At 40.1% G+C, this 17007-nt stretch overlaps 1 protein-coding gene across 4 annotated transcripts; it reads right to left on the bottom strand.

The window, feature by feature from the left end:
- Positions 1 to 4069: 4069 nt before the first annotated feature.
- Positions 4070 to 8023, bottom strand: dmrt2b (doublesex and mab-3 related transcription factor 2b). 4 transcript variants are annotated; one of them, XM_053322197.1, is made up of 4 exons: positions 7762 to 8023; positions 6967 to 7388; positions 6053 to 6155; positions 4070 to 5263 (listed from the first exon to the last, which is right to left on the bottom strand). In XM_053322197.1, the coding sequence occupies exons 2-4, from the start codon at positions 7348 to 7350 to the stop codon at positions 4413 to 4415; spliced, it is 1338 nt and encodes a 445-aa protein (XP_053178172.1). In that variant the 5' UTR covers positions 7351 to 7388; positions 7762 to 8023; the 3' UTR covers positions 4070 to 4412. The 4 variants fall into 4 exon arrangements, with proteins under 4 accessions (XP_053178172.1, XP_053178173.1, XP_053178171.1 ...); XM_053322198.1 differs by having other exon boundaries at positions 6967 to 7384; XM_053322196.1 differs by having other exon boundaries at positions 6967 to 8023.
- Between the last annotated feature and the right edge of the window lie 8984 nt (positions 8024 to 17007).

Here is a 17007-nt window from a genome sequence, read left to right as displayed (position 1 = left end):
GGAACGCTGCCTGGAGTGTACTAATAACAAAAAGAATCCTAACAAATGAAACCATGCAGTTAATCTAAGCACATATCCTTGGGAAAAATAAATTTAACTTTTTATGTAATGGAATGAAAAAATCACTGGTTTTAAATTAGCATGTGCCCATATAGTTTATTATGATGTGGTTACAAGTCAAATTTAATAATTTATATTGTGAGCATGAGCAAACCAGAGATGAAGAATGTGTGTCAGTGTTTTCAGGTGAGCGAGTCTGATTTAATGTTTCATACAACTTCTTCAGTTCTGTCTCTATAATGTTGTGATTATTGTACATTTTACTGGCTCAGAGCCAATACAGTATTTAAGTCATTTTAATGTTGTTAGGAATTGTAGAGAGTAGTGATAACAGATTATTTTGACTAAATCTTGAGAATCTTGAGATCTTTAAAATTTTTCTAAGGTGGTAATACAGTCCACTCAATAAACACAATGGCCCTTAACTAACCCAAAATGTTGCATACTTACATGACCATACAAAAATATACCAAAACATAAACTACTAAAACAGTAGGCCACACATGGCGTGAAGATGACAATGCGAAAGTCTTAAAGTACCACCGATGACCACTAGATGGGGCCTCAAAAAGGTCCTTGGCTCCAATTGACTCCCATTCAAAAATCAACTTCTCTCTAGAACATACTAGGTCAACCTTTTTTTTACGAGTCGTTCTGGTCTCAGTTGCTAAATTCGCACTATGCGCTATACACTACGCCAACTCATCTTCACACAGGTTCAGTTGCAGCCGTATTTAGCAAACCTACCAGATGATCATTAAAAACGTCTTTTAACAGGAATGCTCTTTCTACCTTTACAAGCTCAGAGTGTCAAGGGCAGCCTTGCTAATCAACCTGGAGAGCTCTTTTGACTGTGCAAACAACCCATAACAACACTATTACATTCAGATTGCAGCTCTCTTAAAAGCGCCAAGGGAAATGACCTTGCCACAACAAGACATATGCTTTTAGTCATCTCCCATTCTGTAATGAGGAGAGCTGGTAGGAGGATCAAAGGCTTCCACTGAACCTTGATACTAAATGCTGCTGATGATCTGTCCAGGAGGAGAGCTAAGACTGATACGAAGATCATACCAGACAACCAGTGAGGTCTGTCCACTTCAGTCATGTCTTGAAGCAAGGGGGGGAGTCCAGTTAAAAACCACCTTGAATGAGAATTTACCTTCCCTGCACGTCTGCCTTTGCATGCAGCTAGTGTAAACACTGCAATGTGGTGAGGGAAATGAAGGCAATAGGAAAACAAAGATCATTTTGATAGTTCTGTACTATACAGCTGTATAAACAGTACTAAACAGCTCTGTTCAGGGTTGTGAATGCCCTGCTCATGCAGGGTCCCCTTTTCTTCTGATTCTCCTTGACCTGAATGCTGCATTTGACACTGTGGATCACACTATCCTCTTAGAGCGCCTCCACACCATTAGACTGTCAGACTCCGCATTTAAGTGTCCTGCCTTTCTGGTAGGTCTGAGTATTCTCACTGTGAGGATGCAGATTTAGACCACTTCACATCACCTGTGGTGTTCCGCAAGGATTGGTTCTTGGAACCATCTTGCTTACCCTCCCACTTGGTCGTGTCATCAACAGACATGGGATATCTTTTCATTGCTATGCTGATTATGCCCAGCTGTACATCAAAACTGCCCAAAAACCCTTCCGCAGACATGTTACGCCTCAGCACCTGTCTTAAGGAGATAAAGGATAGATGAGCACAAACTTCCCCCAGCTACTCACATACAGATCAACGGACATGCACATGCCTACCTAAAGGAGCTGATTATACCACAAACCTCCACCCGCACCCTTAGATCTGCCAGCAGCTTGCTCCTCTGGGCATCCAGTACCAATCTCTGCACCATGGGGGATCGAGCCTTTTGCTCTGCTGCACCACACTTGTGGAACAGCCTTCCTAACAGTCTGATGGCAGAACATACTCTAGCCTCTTTTAAAAAAGGCATAAAAGCCTTTCAACTCAGGGACAGCTTTTTCATCTAAACGCGTATTACTTTTTTCTTTATGTTGTGTGTTCTGTTATTAATACTGTAATACTTTCACTATGAATTAAAAATGTATTCAGAGTCATATCATTATGGCTTTCATTCTATGTCAGGAACAGGCCTATGGCAGCATGTATAATAAGTCTGTCATGCTTGGTTATTGTAGGAGGAAAGAAAAATGACCTCAGAATGAAATAACATGGTGGAGGTGAACTTGAAAAGTTCTGGAGGAGTTGTATCATTTGTTGGGCTAGCTCTTTGTCCCAGCTCTCTCTGATTCTTTTCTTTATTTTCTTCCATCTTTCCTGTCACTACTGCAGCTGATAGAGTCTGTATGAGGAAAATATGAAGATTAGAATGAGAGGGACAAGCCAAAGCAAAGCTTTTCTACCCTGAAACGAGTGAAATCAATCCGGCTGAAATGGAAATGAGGCACAACGAGAGCGTGAACAGCAGGAGTGCCAGAGCTGGGCGACAAAAGGCAGAAGGCAGGGAAGGAGAAGGGTTGAGGGTGAGAGCACGAAGCTGTTACAAGTCTAAAACATGTTTCAACCTGTTGAAACTGCTTTATCAGCACACTGGCCCTAATGCTAGTCCCCCCTGTGCCCTCTTTCCCCTTCCTTTCCTCCCCTGGCCCACAAAGGAAAATGTTAATAAACTGCCGATTGCAGATCGAATCAAACCTTTCCAAAGAGCACAGAACAATAAAGCTAATCTGTCTGTTCCTGGCACAGTCCTAACAAGAACGGTGGAACGTGAGTGGCATTTCAGAGCGGGGTCGCTATCTATTAAACCGCCACACACCTCGTCTAAGGACACTCCAGAATGAAACATGGGGGAACTAGATAAATGAGCTTTTCCCTTAGCTTTGCCAGGGGGAAAATTGATTTATATCCTCAGTGTTATTCTTCACAGAAGTCATTATCATCCCTTTGTGATTGATGCTTATCTTTTTATCATCATAGTGTAAATGGCAATTTGCACTCTCTGCGAAGAAGAGGTTTTAATATTGTAAAATCTGTTCTGATAGTGAACAATAAAACACAATGGCACATATTCAAGGCTTTCAGGCTCACAACCTCATCTTCTTTGCTTCGTGCAAATCTCCCTTCTCTGTGAAAAGACAAGGAGAAAGGCATTCTGATATGCTGGTAGATACAACCAAACAAAGACACGGAGCAGTGCGCTATCACCTATGTGTTGACGCCACAAGGTCCAGAGTTGTCAAAAGTATCTGACCTCCATCTCTGTGAGATTACAGCACAGAACAAAAAACGCAGAAGGAGAAAAAAAAGTAGAAAGCGGATATAGATCAAATGCATGTTCAAACAAACACTGGCGTCAGGCATAGCATACAATGAAGAACAATGTCGCCTAGGCAACGCTAGCACCCTCCCAGCCCCTATGTGTGAATATTTCCCATCTTCACTACTGGTGTGATGAAATGATACCACATAAAATATTAAACAGTATGCCATATGATCAGTGGGTTTTAGGTGACACAATTGGAATGACAGATTTCAGTCTGACAAAATTTGAAGAAAAATAGAGCTTATGAAACGAGAATTAATAATGTATACATATCTCTCACATGGTTAAAAAAGGAGCAAACAGATGCAAAATTGTAAGAGTAAGAATGTGTTACTGTCAGCCCTTTCTGTGCTATTACAGAAACATTTTTGGAAAATCTTTATCTACTGTCTTCTTGGCACCTGCTTCACCTCATGTCCCTCTCATTGTTGGTTTTCCTATGAGTTAAGAGAGATTTTTGAGCAACACCTGGTTTGTTTTGACACCTTAATGCCCAAGAGGACACAGAGATCAGCCAGCCACATCTATACTTTGATTTAAAAATCAAAGAATACAGTAAAAAATGGGAAGTTCAAACAGGACTTGCCTTTTTCATCAACTTTGTTTTATGTGTGCATTGGATATTTCTTCTGCAGGAAAAGAGAATAAAATATGATTGATATGAGAGGGTCAAAGCAAAGAGGTTCAGTACATTTTTAGTGCACTGCTGACAGAGGAGCATAAAACTGTAGTACATTGTCAAAGTGTATATTTGTATATGTTCAGTGTAGGCAAGTAAATGAAAATATAGTAATGAAGTACATATAAACAGTATATTTCATTGTTATATTTTAATTGTAGTTAAAGTATAGCAAAATACATTTTCATGAAATATAAAAAATGCAAACACTGTAAATTGTTTTTAAATATTTCACCTATTGCCACTTTATGGCAGCAAGACCTCAAGAAAACCTGTAATATAGCTAGCCATTTTTATATTTATACCCTCCACATCAATTCTCAGTCCACACATAAACAAAGTGCAGTGCACCGCTCTCCATTTGCCTGTCAGGCCCTCAGCAGAGCCTCCACAGAGAAAGGTAATGGCCTCACAGCTGGAGTCCTGACTGAGCCGCTATGAGAGCTCTTGACGGAGTCGGCATGAGAACCTGCCTGGACAACAGGAGTATCTGTGTACCAGCCTTTAGCTGTCAGAAGTGAGGGATCAAAAGTCCTGCTGGGTGCACTGACACCTGGCATGCCCTGGATACCCTGATCTGATCCAAAAATTGAGCGTGTAATGGGTAAAGAGCCATTTGAGTCCATTATTTCTGTTGCTTTTGAGGAAGCTTTGACAAGATCCAGACCTGATAAAGTGTTGTCATGATGTTTGAGCCTTTGTTGTGATGATAGAAGTATCAGCTCTGGTTGGTCTTTCTTCTCACAGCCTTTCCAGCCACACTGCACCTCATCATCCTCCTCCCTGCTTTGTTCTGCACTTCGGCATAACAAGAAGTCATTATAATCACCCTCTGTGGAGGACCTGTTCTTCAGTTGTAAGAACTGATAGAAGTGGAAGTCACACTCATACAGAGGCTTGTATTTATACACAGGTACGTAGCTTGACGTCCCTGCAGTGGTGGGGTCCTTGTTGAACGGGCAGCAATGGAGGCTCGGGGAAACAGGCTGGGGTGGAGGGTGAAGCATAGGGATGAGGGCAGAGGAGGAAAAGGAAAGGTCACTCTGCAGCTCTCTCTGCCTCAGCTCCCGCTCCAGCATCACATTCTCCAGCTCCTTGTCAGCAAAGGCTCGCCTCTTCCTCATCCGGGCACTGATGGAGGGACATGTGAAGGGGTCGCGCTGTGGCTGCTTTGACCAACAGGAGGTGTTATCCTCCAATGGCACCACCGGTTTGAGCCCTGCATATAGGGAGCAAAGCATACAGCTGTTATATATTCATTTATTGAATTATTTATGAATAATGAAGTTGCTCCAATCAATTCATTGTTGTGTTTATGTTTTAGTGCTTTGTTGTTTATTATTTTAATTATGTAATTGGTTAGCCGTGTCATTTTCACTTCCACTGAGAGCACAGGGAGCCATTGAAGACAAAGCCTCCAGCCTGATTTGACTGCAAGCCAGTGGGTATTAATACAATTTATGTATTACAGTAATGGCCTTTTGTTGTGAAATAGTGATGCCACAGTGATCAAGTTTGTCTAGTGCTGGGTATTGACATCCAAAAATAAGAACTGGCAGCGTGAGCCCAAGCAAGCCCTCTAAATGCATTATAAGTGATGATGTGTTTATCCTTATGTAATGCATATGTATGTGTCAAAGATCACTTGTGTGAGGGTTTGGTTGTCTGCTTTTATCAGTCAGCATGGGGACATATTTGTTTATCTTGACATTGTGAGCACTAAAATCCATCTAAGAACAAAAACCAGGTCCCCCAACACAGCATTTTAGGGTTAATACTTTAGATTACGATTGGAATTAGAAATTGAGTGGTTATAGTTAAGATTCAAGTAAAGCACACAACACATTCAACATCACATTGCTATCATTTGTGTTTTATTTAGAGGTTTAAATACATGTGTGAGTGAGTTTGTGTATAATTTGAATACAAATATAAAACTGCACTTTCCATGACAGTCTGGAAGTTAAGGAGTAGGCTAACGAGAAAGGAGATGTTAATTAAACTTTACCCTGCAGGATGCTCTTAGTCAGGATGCTTGGCTCGGCTGCTCTGGTGTAACGCTGATACGCCGTCCTCCGCAATGGTGCCGCACACCTAACACCTTTCTTACCCTGGAAGAGACAAGAGATCAAGAATTAGACATTTGAACATAATAGTATTATACTGAGGCTATGCCCCAACGGTAATTCGAAGGAATTAATAAATCCTGCAAGAAAAAATAGAGATCTCAGTGATTATAAGATTTTGAAAACATTGGCATTTTTTGTTAATTAAGTCACTCACAGCAGCATCTAAATTTCCTGGCTTATTCTTCGTGTTATTATATTATCTGAATAAATTACCCTTTACTGAATGATACGTATTTATATGACAAATTTCAACTTCTTACTGGAAAAGTTAATATTTAATCATTTAAAAAATGTTTTGCCATCAATTAAAAATTTAAATACGTTTACTCCAATCCTTAGCATAATATTTTGGGTCCTAATTGGTCAAACATTGCTCAAATAATATAGCTAACCTTTTTTCCCCTTATATATGAATAGTGAAATAAATCTATAAATATATCCCTTTAGCCTAATGTAGTTCTGCATTTTCATTTGTGAATAAAAAATGTAAACTTTCCTTTATGTGCTTCCATGAGATGGTGAGATGTCTGTCACACTTATGAATTGAAAAGTTAGACAATAATTGTGTAAATTCAGGCTTCCAGCCTTCAATATCCCGAAGAGTAAAATGTTTTTTTCAGAAAATTTGATTTCAGTATTTTACTTTTTCCCAGAAATAATATATTTCCTTCCATAGGCACATTCTGCAACATTGTGATTTTACTCTTTGTAGTTCTTATGTCAGTGACTCCCGTAATCCCCTAGTCATGATATACCCACTTGTTAATGTCTCTATTATTTGTCTATAACTGACCTGCCCCTGTGCTCTCCTCACCTCTGCAGCCTGTTGCCTCCTCAGTGCGACCTGCGCTGCCATGACTCGCTGCCTCTCCACCACCAGCAGGCAGCAGGCACAGCGACAGTCCCTCCAGCGGCAGAAGCGTTTGTGGCCTTTCAAACACGAAACGACGCCGTGGTTCCGACAGCGGGCACATTTAGGACTCCGGGTCATCTTGCGTGGCTTCTGCTGCTGGCGCTCTGCAGGCAGGGACACTTTATTCTCTGCTCCGTCCCCGGGGCAGCCGCGCTGCACAGCGCATCCGTCAGGATTTGTAACGTCAACTATTTCTTCGGATTTTAGTGCATCAAGTTTTGCCGTGGTCTCCAGCTGCAGGCCTCCTTCCAGATGAGTGGACATCTATAACTAGTAGCACCGGAATCTCACTTGTAATCTGACTTTTACGCAAAGGATGCAAAAAGATTTTCACTCAAAATACAACTAATAAACCGTGGTTATGGCAGTAATTGGTAAAACGATAATAATTGTAAATTTAAAACTAAATTCATTCTCTGTAAGAATGTTGTCAATGTAAAACCCTAGTAGACCTGATAACATGTTATTTTTACGCACGTATTTTAAGCGCGTTGATAAAATAATTTAAACACTACAGCACCTGAAACATAACAGACGTGGACTGAAACTGCTTCTGCTAATTGAAACATACCAGCTTCCTTCAGACAGAAACTTAATCGACGCATTAGGATTGTGTTCCCCGGCGTAAAGAGGCTGTGCGCCACAACTTCACAACACACTACAGTAATAGCCTACCTATTGAACACCAAGTCGTGAGGTGTTGTGTCCTGCTCCAGCCCACAGCTACATGACAGTGTTTTTTAGGGTGGAAACTTTGCAGACTGCCGCCAGACGTTTGAAATGTTAAGCCTCTCTCAGCTGCTCTCTGACGCTGTTTCCAAGAACAAGCGGATAGTAGACCGGGCCACAATGCCGAGCTCCTGGCGCAGAACCCATGAGCAAAGATTTGGGGAAGCCCATTTGCGGCAAAAGCAACTCTCCCTATATAAACCCCTATACCTGCCCTGCCCTGCCCACCTTCCCAGTTGCTCTCATCTTTCAAAGAGATTTGGGATGTTGCCAGACCCACATCTCCAAATGCGTCATTTTAGATAGATTATCATTTTTTTTTAAAAGAAAAGAAAGGAATTTGAGCAGAGAGAGCTCATTTCAGCAGCATTTAATTTGATTCATCTATGACAATATTCTAAAATCACTGTTAAAAGTGATAATAATTATCCTTATAATGCTATAGTAATACCATGTACAGAGAGACCAGAGGAGCCAGACGTGCTTTATGACATACAATTAGGTTATGTGCCCGTGAGGGTGCATATGTGTGAGCTATGTGTTTAACCAGACTGATACAATATGGAGTAATTACGCACGAGCCTTGAGGAAAGGAGGCTAGTGGGGAAATGTGTGTGTGTGTGTGTGTGTGTGTGTGTGTGTGTGTGTGTGTGTGTGTGTGAGTGTGAGAGAGAGAGAGAGAGAGAGAGAGAGAGAATTACATTTTCATATTACCTAAGAAGAGTCATCTTCATACTCATATTTATTCATAGTACCGTTAAATAATTCCACGATTTAATTGCTCTCTTGATGTTTCTAGTGTCGCCATTTCTGGGCTTAAAGCGGAGTAATCAAAACCTTTGCAATACACAAATATTCCCACTTAGTAAAGGTTGTTTAGATGAGTGTTTTTACATGGGTTTACTAAGAGTGAATTATTTCAATTTTCAATAATTTCTTTTAATAATTTAATTAATGTAATTTGATGCTGATGTCAAGTAAATAATTGCTTGATGCAAACAAAGTACTAATTGTTACTAATACTAATTATTTATAATCAATACATGCCACTGTGTTTATCCTTGGACTGTCATTTGTACAGTACATAATGTATACAGTGCTTTTCATTGGAGCTTGGTGTTATGCTCTACTTACCACCTCAACAGCATGCACTAATGCTAATGCACTGCTGGGAAGTGTATTATATTATAAAAAAAAGAGCTGATGTTTTCTTGAGCTGTTACCATGAAAAGCTCCAACATACAACTACAGTGCCACAAACTCCACTAAGATGGTATGAAAAGTGTGCTCCCTACTGGTTCAATTGTGTAATTACGCCCAGGGTAAAATTCCCTTCGGGTGGTAGCAATCAGGGCTAACTTCATCCACTTATTGGCCAAGGTTACACAGGGATAGATGACATAATGCGCCACACTGCAGGATCATCCAGCGTTACCCAGACCTGCTTTTAGTCAGATTTCACCTATGTGGTTCAACACTGAGAAACCAGAAAAACACCTGATCCTGCTCTCCTCCACTGAACCCTTCAGAGCTTTCTAGTTATCACCTGATAAGTAATTATTACAATTTCTAATTCAGGCTTCAGGCTGATGATGATTTACTCATTATCCACATAGCCATACTAAAGACTGCTCCAAAAGTATTTCAATTGCATTTAAATTGTGTTGTTCTTCTTCTGAGAGATATCCTGTCTGAGATTTAACACAGCGTATGTAAGTTTTGGATTGCGTATAATCCAACTTTTCTATTGGTTTGATAAACTGATCCACAATTTCCTGTTGCCTTTTTATTTAAGGTATTTGTCAGGTAATATTTTCTGTGAGCTTATTTAGCCGATACACTGATCAAAGGATGAAGGAGAATAAGAAGATACATATGTGTAAAGGTCAGGTTAGCCTAAAATTATTTATCCCAATTTACAAAGCATCACTAAGATAAAGTCTTATATAAAACCTTCTCTTTAAAAAGGCAATTAGGGGTTTTAAATATATATAGAAGTATACCTATGCCTATGTATTATTTTCATGCAAGATCTGAACACACAGTCCTGGGGCTCAGGTGGCAAAGGCCCAGTCACCTTTGGTCTTGATCCCAGTCTTTACCTTGGCCAGAAGTGCCCTGCCAGGAGATTTCAGACTGTTCACTCATTCATAAAGGGTTAAAGGATCAGATATCAAAGACATAAGTAGGAGCCATATCCAGCTGAGCCTACAGTAATCAAAGTGGTACAATCCATACAAAAACTGACCATCCCAGATGAAAAGCAAGACATATTACTATGTACTATATACTACTGAATAACCAAACCAGCAACCAGGTGAAATCCACACCAACATAGCCGTTGGTATGAGTTGGGTTACAAAACGGAGTCTCCCAAGTCAAAGTCACTAATCCGATCTCCAAGCATCTAACTGTAGAAGTATAACAACACAATGCCAAAACATAAGCACATCATTTTAAACACTTTATTTTACTTTCATGCTCGTACTTTTCTGGAAAGAACCGTCTCTAAATCACTGGTGGGAGAATGATTGCTGTTGCTTGCTACATAATGGGTGGGGCATGGTGTTATACTGTATATACATGGATAACAGCTAAGTACCCCCGTTATTAATGCCATCAGCTCTGCTGCTGCCTGTAGATAGGCAGTAGAGTGCACCTCTCAACGCCCCTTGACTCCAATACAAATTGACTGTCATCAGCAGTGACATATTGCTCTGGCATTCCCGTCACACATCCTCCTTTTCCCTGCACTCTATTCTACGTCCTGCGGTTGTACTGAGAGTTGTGCCCATCTACTTCCATTTTCGTAGCAGCGATGGAGTTTGACAGAATCCTTGGCTCCCACCATTCGGCCTGCCAGCGTGTCCTCCTCTATCTGCTTCTCCCCCTTTGACTGGAGCCCTCAATCGCCTTGCGAAGGAAGTCAAACAAAACACAAAAGGCAGACAACCTGTAAGTAAAACTCAAGGACAAGCAGGCTGCTCCAACTTTATGTAATGTAATGAAGTTTAAAGAAGGAAAACAGAGGGATTTGAAGGCAGGGCACGCTTTTAAACAAAATCCTGAGCTGAATGTCAATTCACTTCAAAGAGAGAAATATAAAGACACTGGGCTATGTTTCGCGGTGCCTTTACACAAAGGCTTTAGCACCTTTATCCACCCACTTCCAAAGCGCGGGAGACACCTTGGCAGTTATCAGCGTAAGGCAGGGACCATTAAGCTGACAGTTTTTGAAGAGAGGTTACATCTGCACCTTAGAGAGTATTTGAGTTTGTCAGGCCTGTTAAGATAGAACACACACCTGCTTAAATAAATGCACTTCTAACCCCATCATATTACAGACAATTAGGTTCTTTTGGGGACTTTTTAGATATGCTTTGCACACGCATTATGAGTGATCCTTTATACAACATCAGAATCAGTCTGAAAATTAGTGACATGAACCAGGGTTCAACTTTAACCTGTCTCAATAGGATATTTAGACAAATATGAGACTTTGGCACCAGATGAAAAGGATATAATCTATGTCTCAGGCTGCGCTCTATATGAGAGATTCCTCATATCTGTGGCCTGGCCAACAAAACAGGACCAGGATTTTTTGCCCCCCCCCCCCCCCCTTTCCTTTAAAAAATTGGACTCTGATATGCTTTTCATGGTATCAGTGTTATATATTCTATAAGGGAAGGCAAGGCATGTTTATTTTTATAGCACATTTCAGCAACAAGGCAATTCAAGGTGCTTTATATAAAATATTAAAAGCATTAAGACAAAGTGAAAAAGAAACAATAAAGGGACACTTAAATACAATAAAAACGGTCATTAAAAGACAAAAAGCACACGCTAAAATAGAATAAGACACATACATAATGCAAGAATAGAAAAGTTATCATCATCATCAAATAATCATAATTATTTGATTTAATAAAAGGCAGCTATAAAACAATAGTCTTCAGCCTTAATTTAAAGAACTGAGAATTGCAGCAGGTCTCTAGTTTGTTCCAGATATGTGCATAAAAACTGAATGACACTACTCCATGTTTACTTTTGATTCTCGGAAAAGAAAGAAGAACTGTCCCTGACAACCCTGAGACGTCTGAATGGTTCACAATGTAGCAACAGATCAGAAATGTATTTTGGCCTTAAACCATTCAGTGCTTTATAAACCTAAAAAGTCTTAGTAGTAGACAGGACACCATTGTAAGAATCTGAGAACTGGAGTGATGTGATCCACTTTCTTGGTCTATAGGTGAGGACTCGAGCAGCAGTGTTCTGAATCAACTGCAGCTGTATGATTTTTTTTTTTTTAGGGAGACCTGTAAAGACACCGTTACTGTAGTCGGGTCTACTGAAGGTAAAAGCAAGGACAATGCATGGTCCTGCTGAGACATCAATCCTTTAATCCTTGATATATTCTTAGGTGACAGTAGGCAGACTTTGTAATCATCTTAATGTGGATGTTGCAATTCAGGTCTGTGTCCATGACCACACTAAGATACCTGGCTTGGTTTGTGGTTTTTTAACATTATCGATTCAAGCTGGCTACTGATTATGTTTTCCATAATCTGAGCCTGCGAGATGTAGACATTGAATAGAAGAGGCCCTGGAAAATCTATCAGGTGCCTGGTTAAACAGTGTGTTGTTCAAAAATGTATTAAAGAGTTTATTTGAAGCAAGTATTAGGGGTCAGCCATTCAAATTAGTCACTTTAAGTCGATGCCCTAAAAGGTTTTTAAACTCATTGGTTGCCAACCTGGATAGCTGAAGCTTCATATTAGTTTCAGAAGAGCTTCGACATAAGTTTTTACACAAAGAAGGAACTGTGGATTTTGTCCCCCTTCACTTACAATGACAGCACATTAGGAAGGGATCTCTTATTGGCCAGCAGGTACAGGGGGAATGATTGCAGTGAGCAAAACCTGACCATTACCTGTCCAAAGCTGGTGACAGGACAGTGAGGAGGAAGAGAATGCTTTATCTAATGCATGGTTGACTTGAAATGTCTCTAATTGGTTGGTCATCAGAACAGCCTCTGCCTCCGATTGGCTAGAACTAATTGCCTTCATTGGTTGGGTTGGTTAGGTTTCGACATGAGGTTAGGTTTAGGCATGTGGAGTGACATTTGTTAGGATTAGAGTGAGAATATTATAAATTAGCAGGTCATGCCTTCACTAATGACTCCGACTCCAACCAGACAGGATGCCAACAGTGATAGAGATGCTGCCCCTTCAACTACAACTTGAAGGCGTCAACCACAGTGAGCACGTTATACATTAATAGCAGGACTTGGTAAATTCTATTAATAACATGTCAGGGCTCCACATTACCATTTGCCCATTACGGCATCTCATGGATAAAACAGTCCTTCACAAAGCTTTATTTAAGTAACAAAGCTGTCATGACAGTTTCAGTCAAGGCTTCAATTAAAGAAGAAAGCCCTGAACTCATATTCATTGAGTTTGTTGGACTGGAAAATCAGAGAGCAGATGGCATGGCAGAGGGTTTACTCACTTGTTTAACTAATGCTGGCTTTACAGAAGAATGGCTTCATGAAAACTGGGTAAAATGTCTGTCTGATGGAGCCAGCGTTAAACTTCATGATGATTAACATCAACGGCCTCCCTACTTCCAAGTTTGATCCTAGAAAGTATACAAGGAACTGGATCAAGAGTCACTGTGCTGCCTCTTTTATGCATTCTAGACAGTGCAACGCAAGAATCTCAGAATGTCTGTCTTTGCTGTAGCACAGGGGTAGACAGGCTGATTGAATAATGAGTTTAAAAAGAAAAGACTGATCGAAAGACAACTCGCAAGGTAAGAGAATAGTTGTCAAATTTTCATGTACAGATGGACAAAGGAATAAGGAATAGTTCACTCAAAATGTATAATTATCAGTCAAGTCAACAGAAAAAGTGACAATGTTTAAATACTACTGAGCCATTTTGGGGTGAACTAAATATGCAAGAGTAAGCTTACATGTCACTGTTTATAACCGAGGCTGTTATTTGGGGCAAAATTAAAAGTATACCCACTTCTTCAGGCACCACTACACCACTGAAGATGAGATGAGAACTGGACAACAGGCAACAAAAACTAAATGCTGAACAGCAAAACTGGTAATAAAATAGCTCAAAGAATAGAAACACTGGCTAATAGCAGAGTCTATCATCTAGCTTTGTAGAGGTGGCAGAGTTGAGTCTTTGTAGAGGCTTGATTACAGAGATGAGGTGCAGCTGGTGTGACTCTGCCCTGACTACAGCACACCTGTCTCCTCTCACATAATCATCCACACGCACATGAGGAGAGAGAAGGAGAGTGCCACAAGGAGAGTAGCAGCAGGCCAGGGAGACACTGAAATGGAGGTAGAAGGCATGGCAGATAATGTCCCAGGGGCAGATGTAACATAAAGAGACAACTAGACGCAATCAGATAGTGAAAGAGAAAACCCATTAGGCCAGAGATGTTCTGATTTTTAACCCTTTTGATGAAGATCAGGTGTTTTAATGGGGATATAAACAGGATTCTGTATGGTTTGTTGTTATGTTTTCACATGAATTATCCAGACACAGGTCAGTAGGTACAGTAACAGTCATTGGAGCACTATCATTTCAGCAAGGCAGACTGAAAACAGAAAGAGAGACAGGAAAAGGACCAGATGAAGATTAGACTTTGGATTTAAGATGTGTCATGTATGTGGGAGGAACAACTCAGGGTTTTGGCTGTCTGTGGCCATAGCCATGACCATAGTTACATTTGCATCTATGATGTGATGCTTGATGACCTGAAGAAATAAAATCCTCCAGGAGCCAGAAGTTGCCCCCTCACGGTCCATTTGAGCTGACACTTTGTGCTGTTGGCTTCAACATCTCCCACTGCTCTGCATTTCTTCCTCTATCATTCCTCCTTTTTTCTGACTTTCTTGCTTTCCTTTGTTGTGTTAGCTTGAAAAAGCAATCTCAAGAGTAAATTCTTAATTTTTTTAACCTCTTTGTCCAGTAATGGTACAATGCCAGTACACAAAACTAATATTTGCTTATTCTCAGTCAAAACTTGGTACCCCGTTGTCCATTCTGTAACAGCCATTAAAGTTCACATCTTCAAATCATGTATAAATGAATGTGAAGCAGAATGATCAGCAGTTGATTAGGCAGGTCTTCCATTAGCTTCAGTAATGAGCGCTGGATAGAGAATGGCAACAATTAAACAAATTATAGGTTGTAGCAAATTTTTGATTGGTGATTTTGTATGAATATATTTAATTACTTACAAAAAAACCTCATCTTTAGTTCGTATTGTGCATTATTTTGTTTTATTTAGCCTAATTCTTTCAATTTTCTGATGCCCAAGTAATGCTACAACAGTCATATCGCTGAGACAATTTAGCAAACACAAACCTGTTTGCATGAGTCAAATAATACATATTGTAGGTTTTAGCTATTGTGCTTAAAGTAAATATATAAATGAAATGAATTAAATGTTTGTAAAAAGTTGATTTGATTAATTTTATGAACATAAAGCTGTAAGATATGACTCAGTGTAGATTAAAATCGTCTGAAAGGAAAATACTTGGTTCTTTAAGGTGACTTTCTTTCTACAAACAAGGTGCCGTGCAGACTGTCAATGATCAGGGGACGTGCCATATCACACAAACTCACAGGCCATGATCAATGTTCTATTTAACACATCTGGTCTCAGGCCAAATCAATGCAAGACAGGTGATCCCTGACCCAGAAACAGCAGTTTGCTATGTCTCTTGAATGAATTTAACCCCTCTTTGTGATTATATCTCACCATGATTTTGAAGTCTGCACAGGGAGCATTCAGACACCCTCAAATGCTTTGTGTCTCTATGTTGACTATTGATTTAGTCTGCTTCAGGCTCAGGTTAACGAGAGTGCTTAAATAATGCAGACACAGCAGCGCCATGTATACAACATGTCTTGCCCATCCCGCTGTATGGTCTCCCCTTTCTCACTTTCTTTCTCTCTCTTTTTTTCTTTCTCCACCGTCATTACCTGCTTTCCCCCCAATCATTTTCTTCTGTAGACAACATCTGAGCATCAATAGAGGGAGGTTGAGGAAGGGTACCCCTGCCATACTCCTCCTCCTTCCAATCTCACAACCTCTGATCCATTGTCTTCCTGACTGGCGTGAGATTCAAAGGCACCCCTTATTCCCAGAGATGAGATACAGTACCCAGCTGCAATAACAGGAGAACAAGAGTCTCCCAATTTAGTTGCTCCTTCTCCCTCCCGAATCAGATTGGATCTGTTTCTGAAAGTTTATTGCCTCTTTTGTCTTTCAGGTTGTCTTGGGCTATCTAACAAAAGGTGTGGTTTTATGAATGGTAAGCAATATCCCTTCAGACACAAAGCAGTAAGCACTCTGTACTGTGTAATTACTGTAGCATAATGAGTCTCCAGTCATACAGCATTTTATTAACAACAGTACTGCTTGAGCAGTAATACTGTTGAATAAGTTTCAACTAAGTAAAAATAATGTTTAGTATTCAATATATCTTGCTTGTTTAGCACTTTTTCTGCAAGAGATGTGCCTTTGAGGTTGGTGAGATAAATATTCTTAATATTCAAATGTACAAAATAATACTCAAATACATTTATGACAAGGTTTGAAAAGAATAGAGAATCATATTCTCACATTTCAATTCCTCTGCACTTCTTATAAGTTAGTTGTTAGCCAGAAACGTGTTGGATTTTTGCTTACGGTGGAGGTGATGCGGTCCATGGGAGATTCTCAGAGGCCTCTGACAGCTGTTTTGCAATGCAAATCACATCACTGTGACAAAATATGAGATTATACTCAAATGTTTGTTGTCGCCAGAAAGTTGTGTTAAATGGTTTCTGTCATTTTGTTCTTGCAGGATGCATGGACTGCAGAAATACACTAAATCTAATAAAAGACAATTGCGACTGTGCATGCTTTAAAAAGAAGTGAAAACATAGTCCAAAACATCAGTTATTCACCATTCCTCTTGATATTCCTCTTTTATGAAAGTGTCTTCAGATAGTAATTATAGAATATTAATTGACATTTGGCTTTAAATTGCATGTGACAAGCAGCAGAAAGAAAGCAGGTAGTGGGAATAGGGAGGCTGTGCAGATGAGTGGATGCTAATTGTGAGCCTGCTCTTTACATTCACATGTTTGATCATGCGAAGTGCGTTGGAGGCAG

The sequence above is a fragment of the Scomber japonicus genome, chromosome 7, assembly GCF_027409825.1.
Source record: "Scomber japonicus isolate fScoJap1 chromosome 7, fScoJap1.pri, whole genome shotgun sequence".
NCBI classification, from domain to species: Eukaryota; Metazoa; Chordata; class Actinopteri; order Scombriformes; family Scombridae; genus Scomber; species Scomber japonicus.
The sequence above is the reverse complement of the archived record's forward strand: the minus strand, read 5'-3'. Positions and strand labels throughout refer to the sequence as shown.

Excerpts from the sequence above, each read along its gene's own strand:
- dmrt2b (XM_053322196.1), bottom strand. The coding sequence starts at position 7,350 with ATGTCCACTCATCTGGAAGGAGGCCTGCAGCTGGAGACCACGGCAAAA. Across the intron at positions 6,156-6,966 it reads TGAGGAGAGCACAGGGGCAG|GGTAAGAAAGGTGTTAGGTG; the intron begins GTCAGTTATAGA and ends TGTCTCTTCCAG. Across the intron at positions 5,264-6,052 it reads GACTAAGAGCATCCTGCAGG|GGCTCAAACCGGTGGTGCCA; the intron begins GTAAAGTTTAAT and ends CCCTATATGCAG.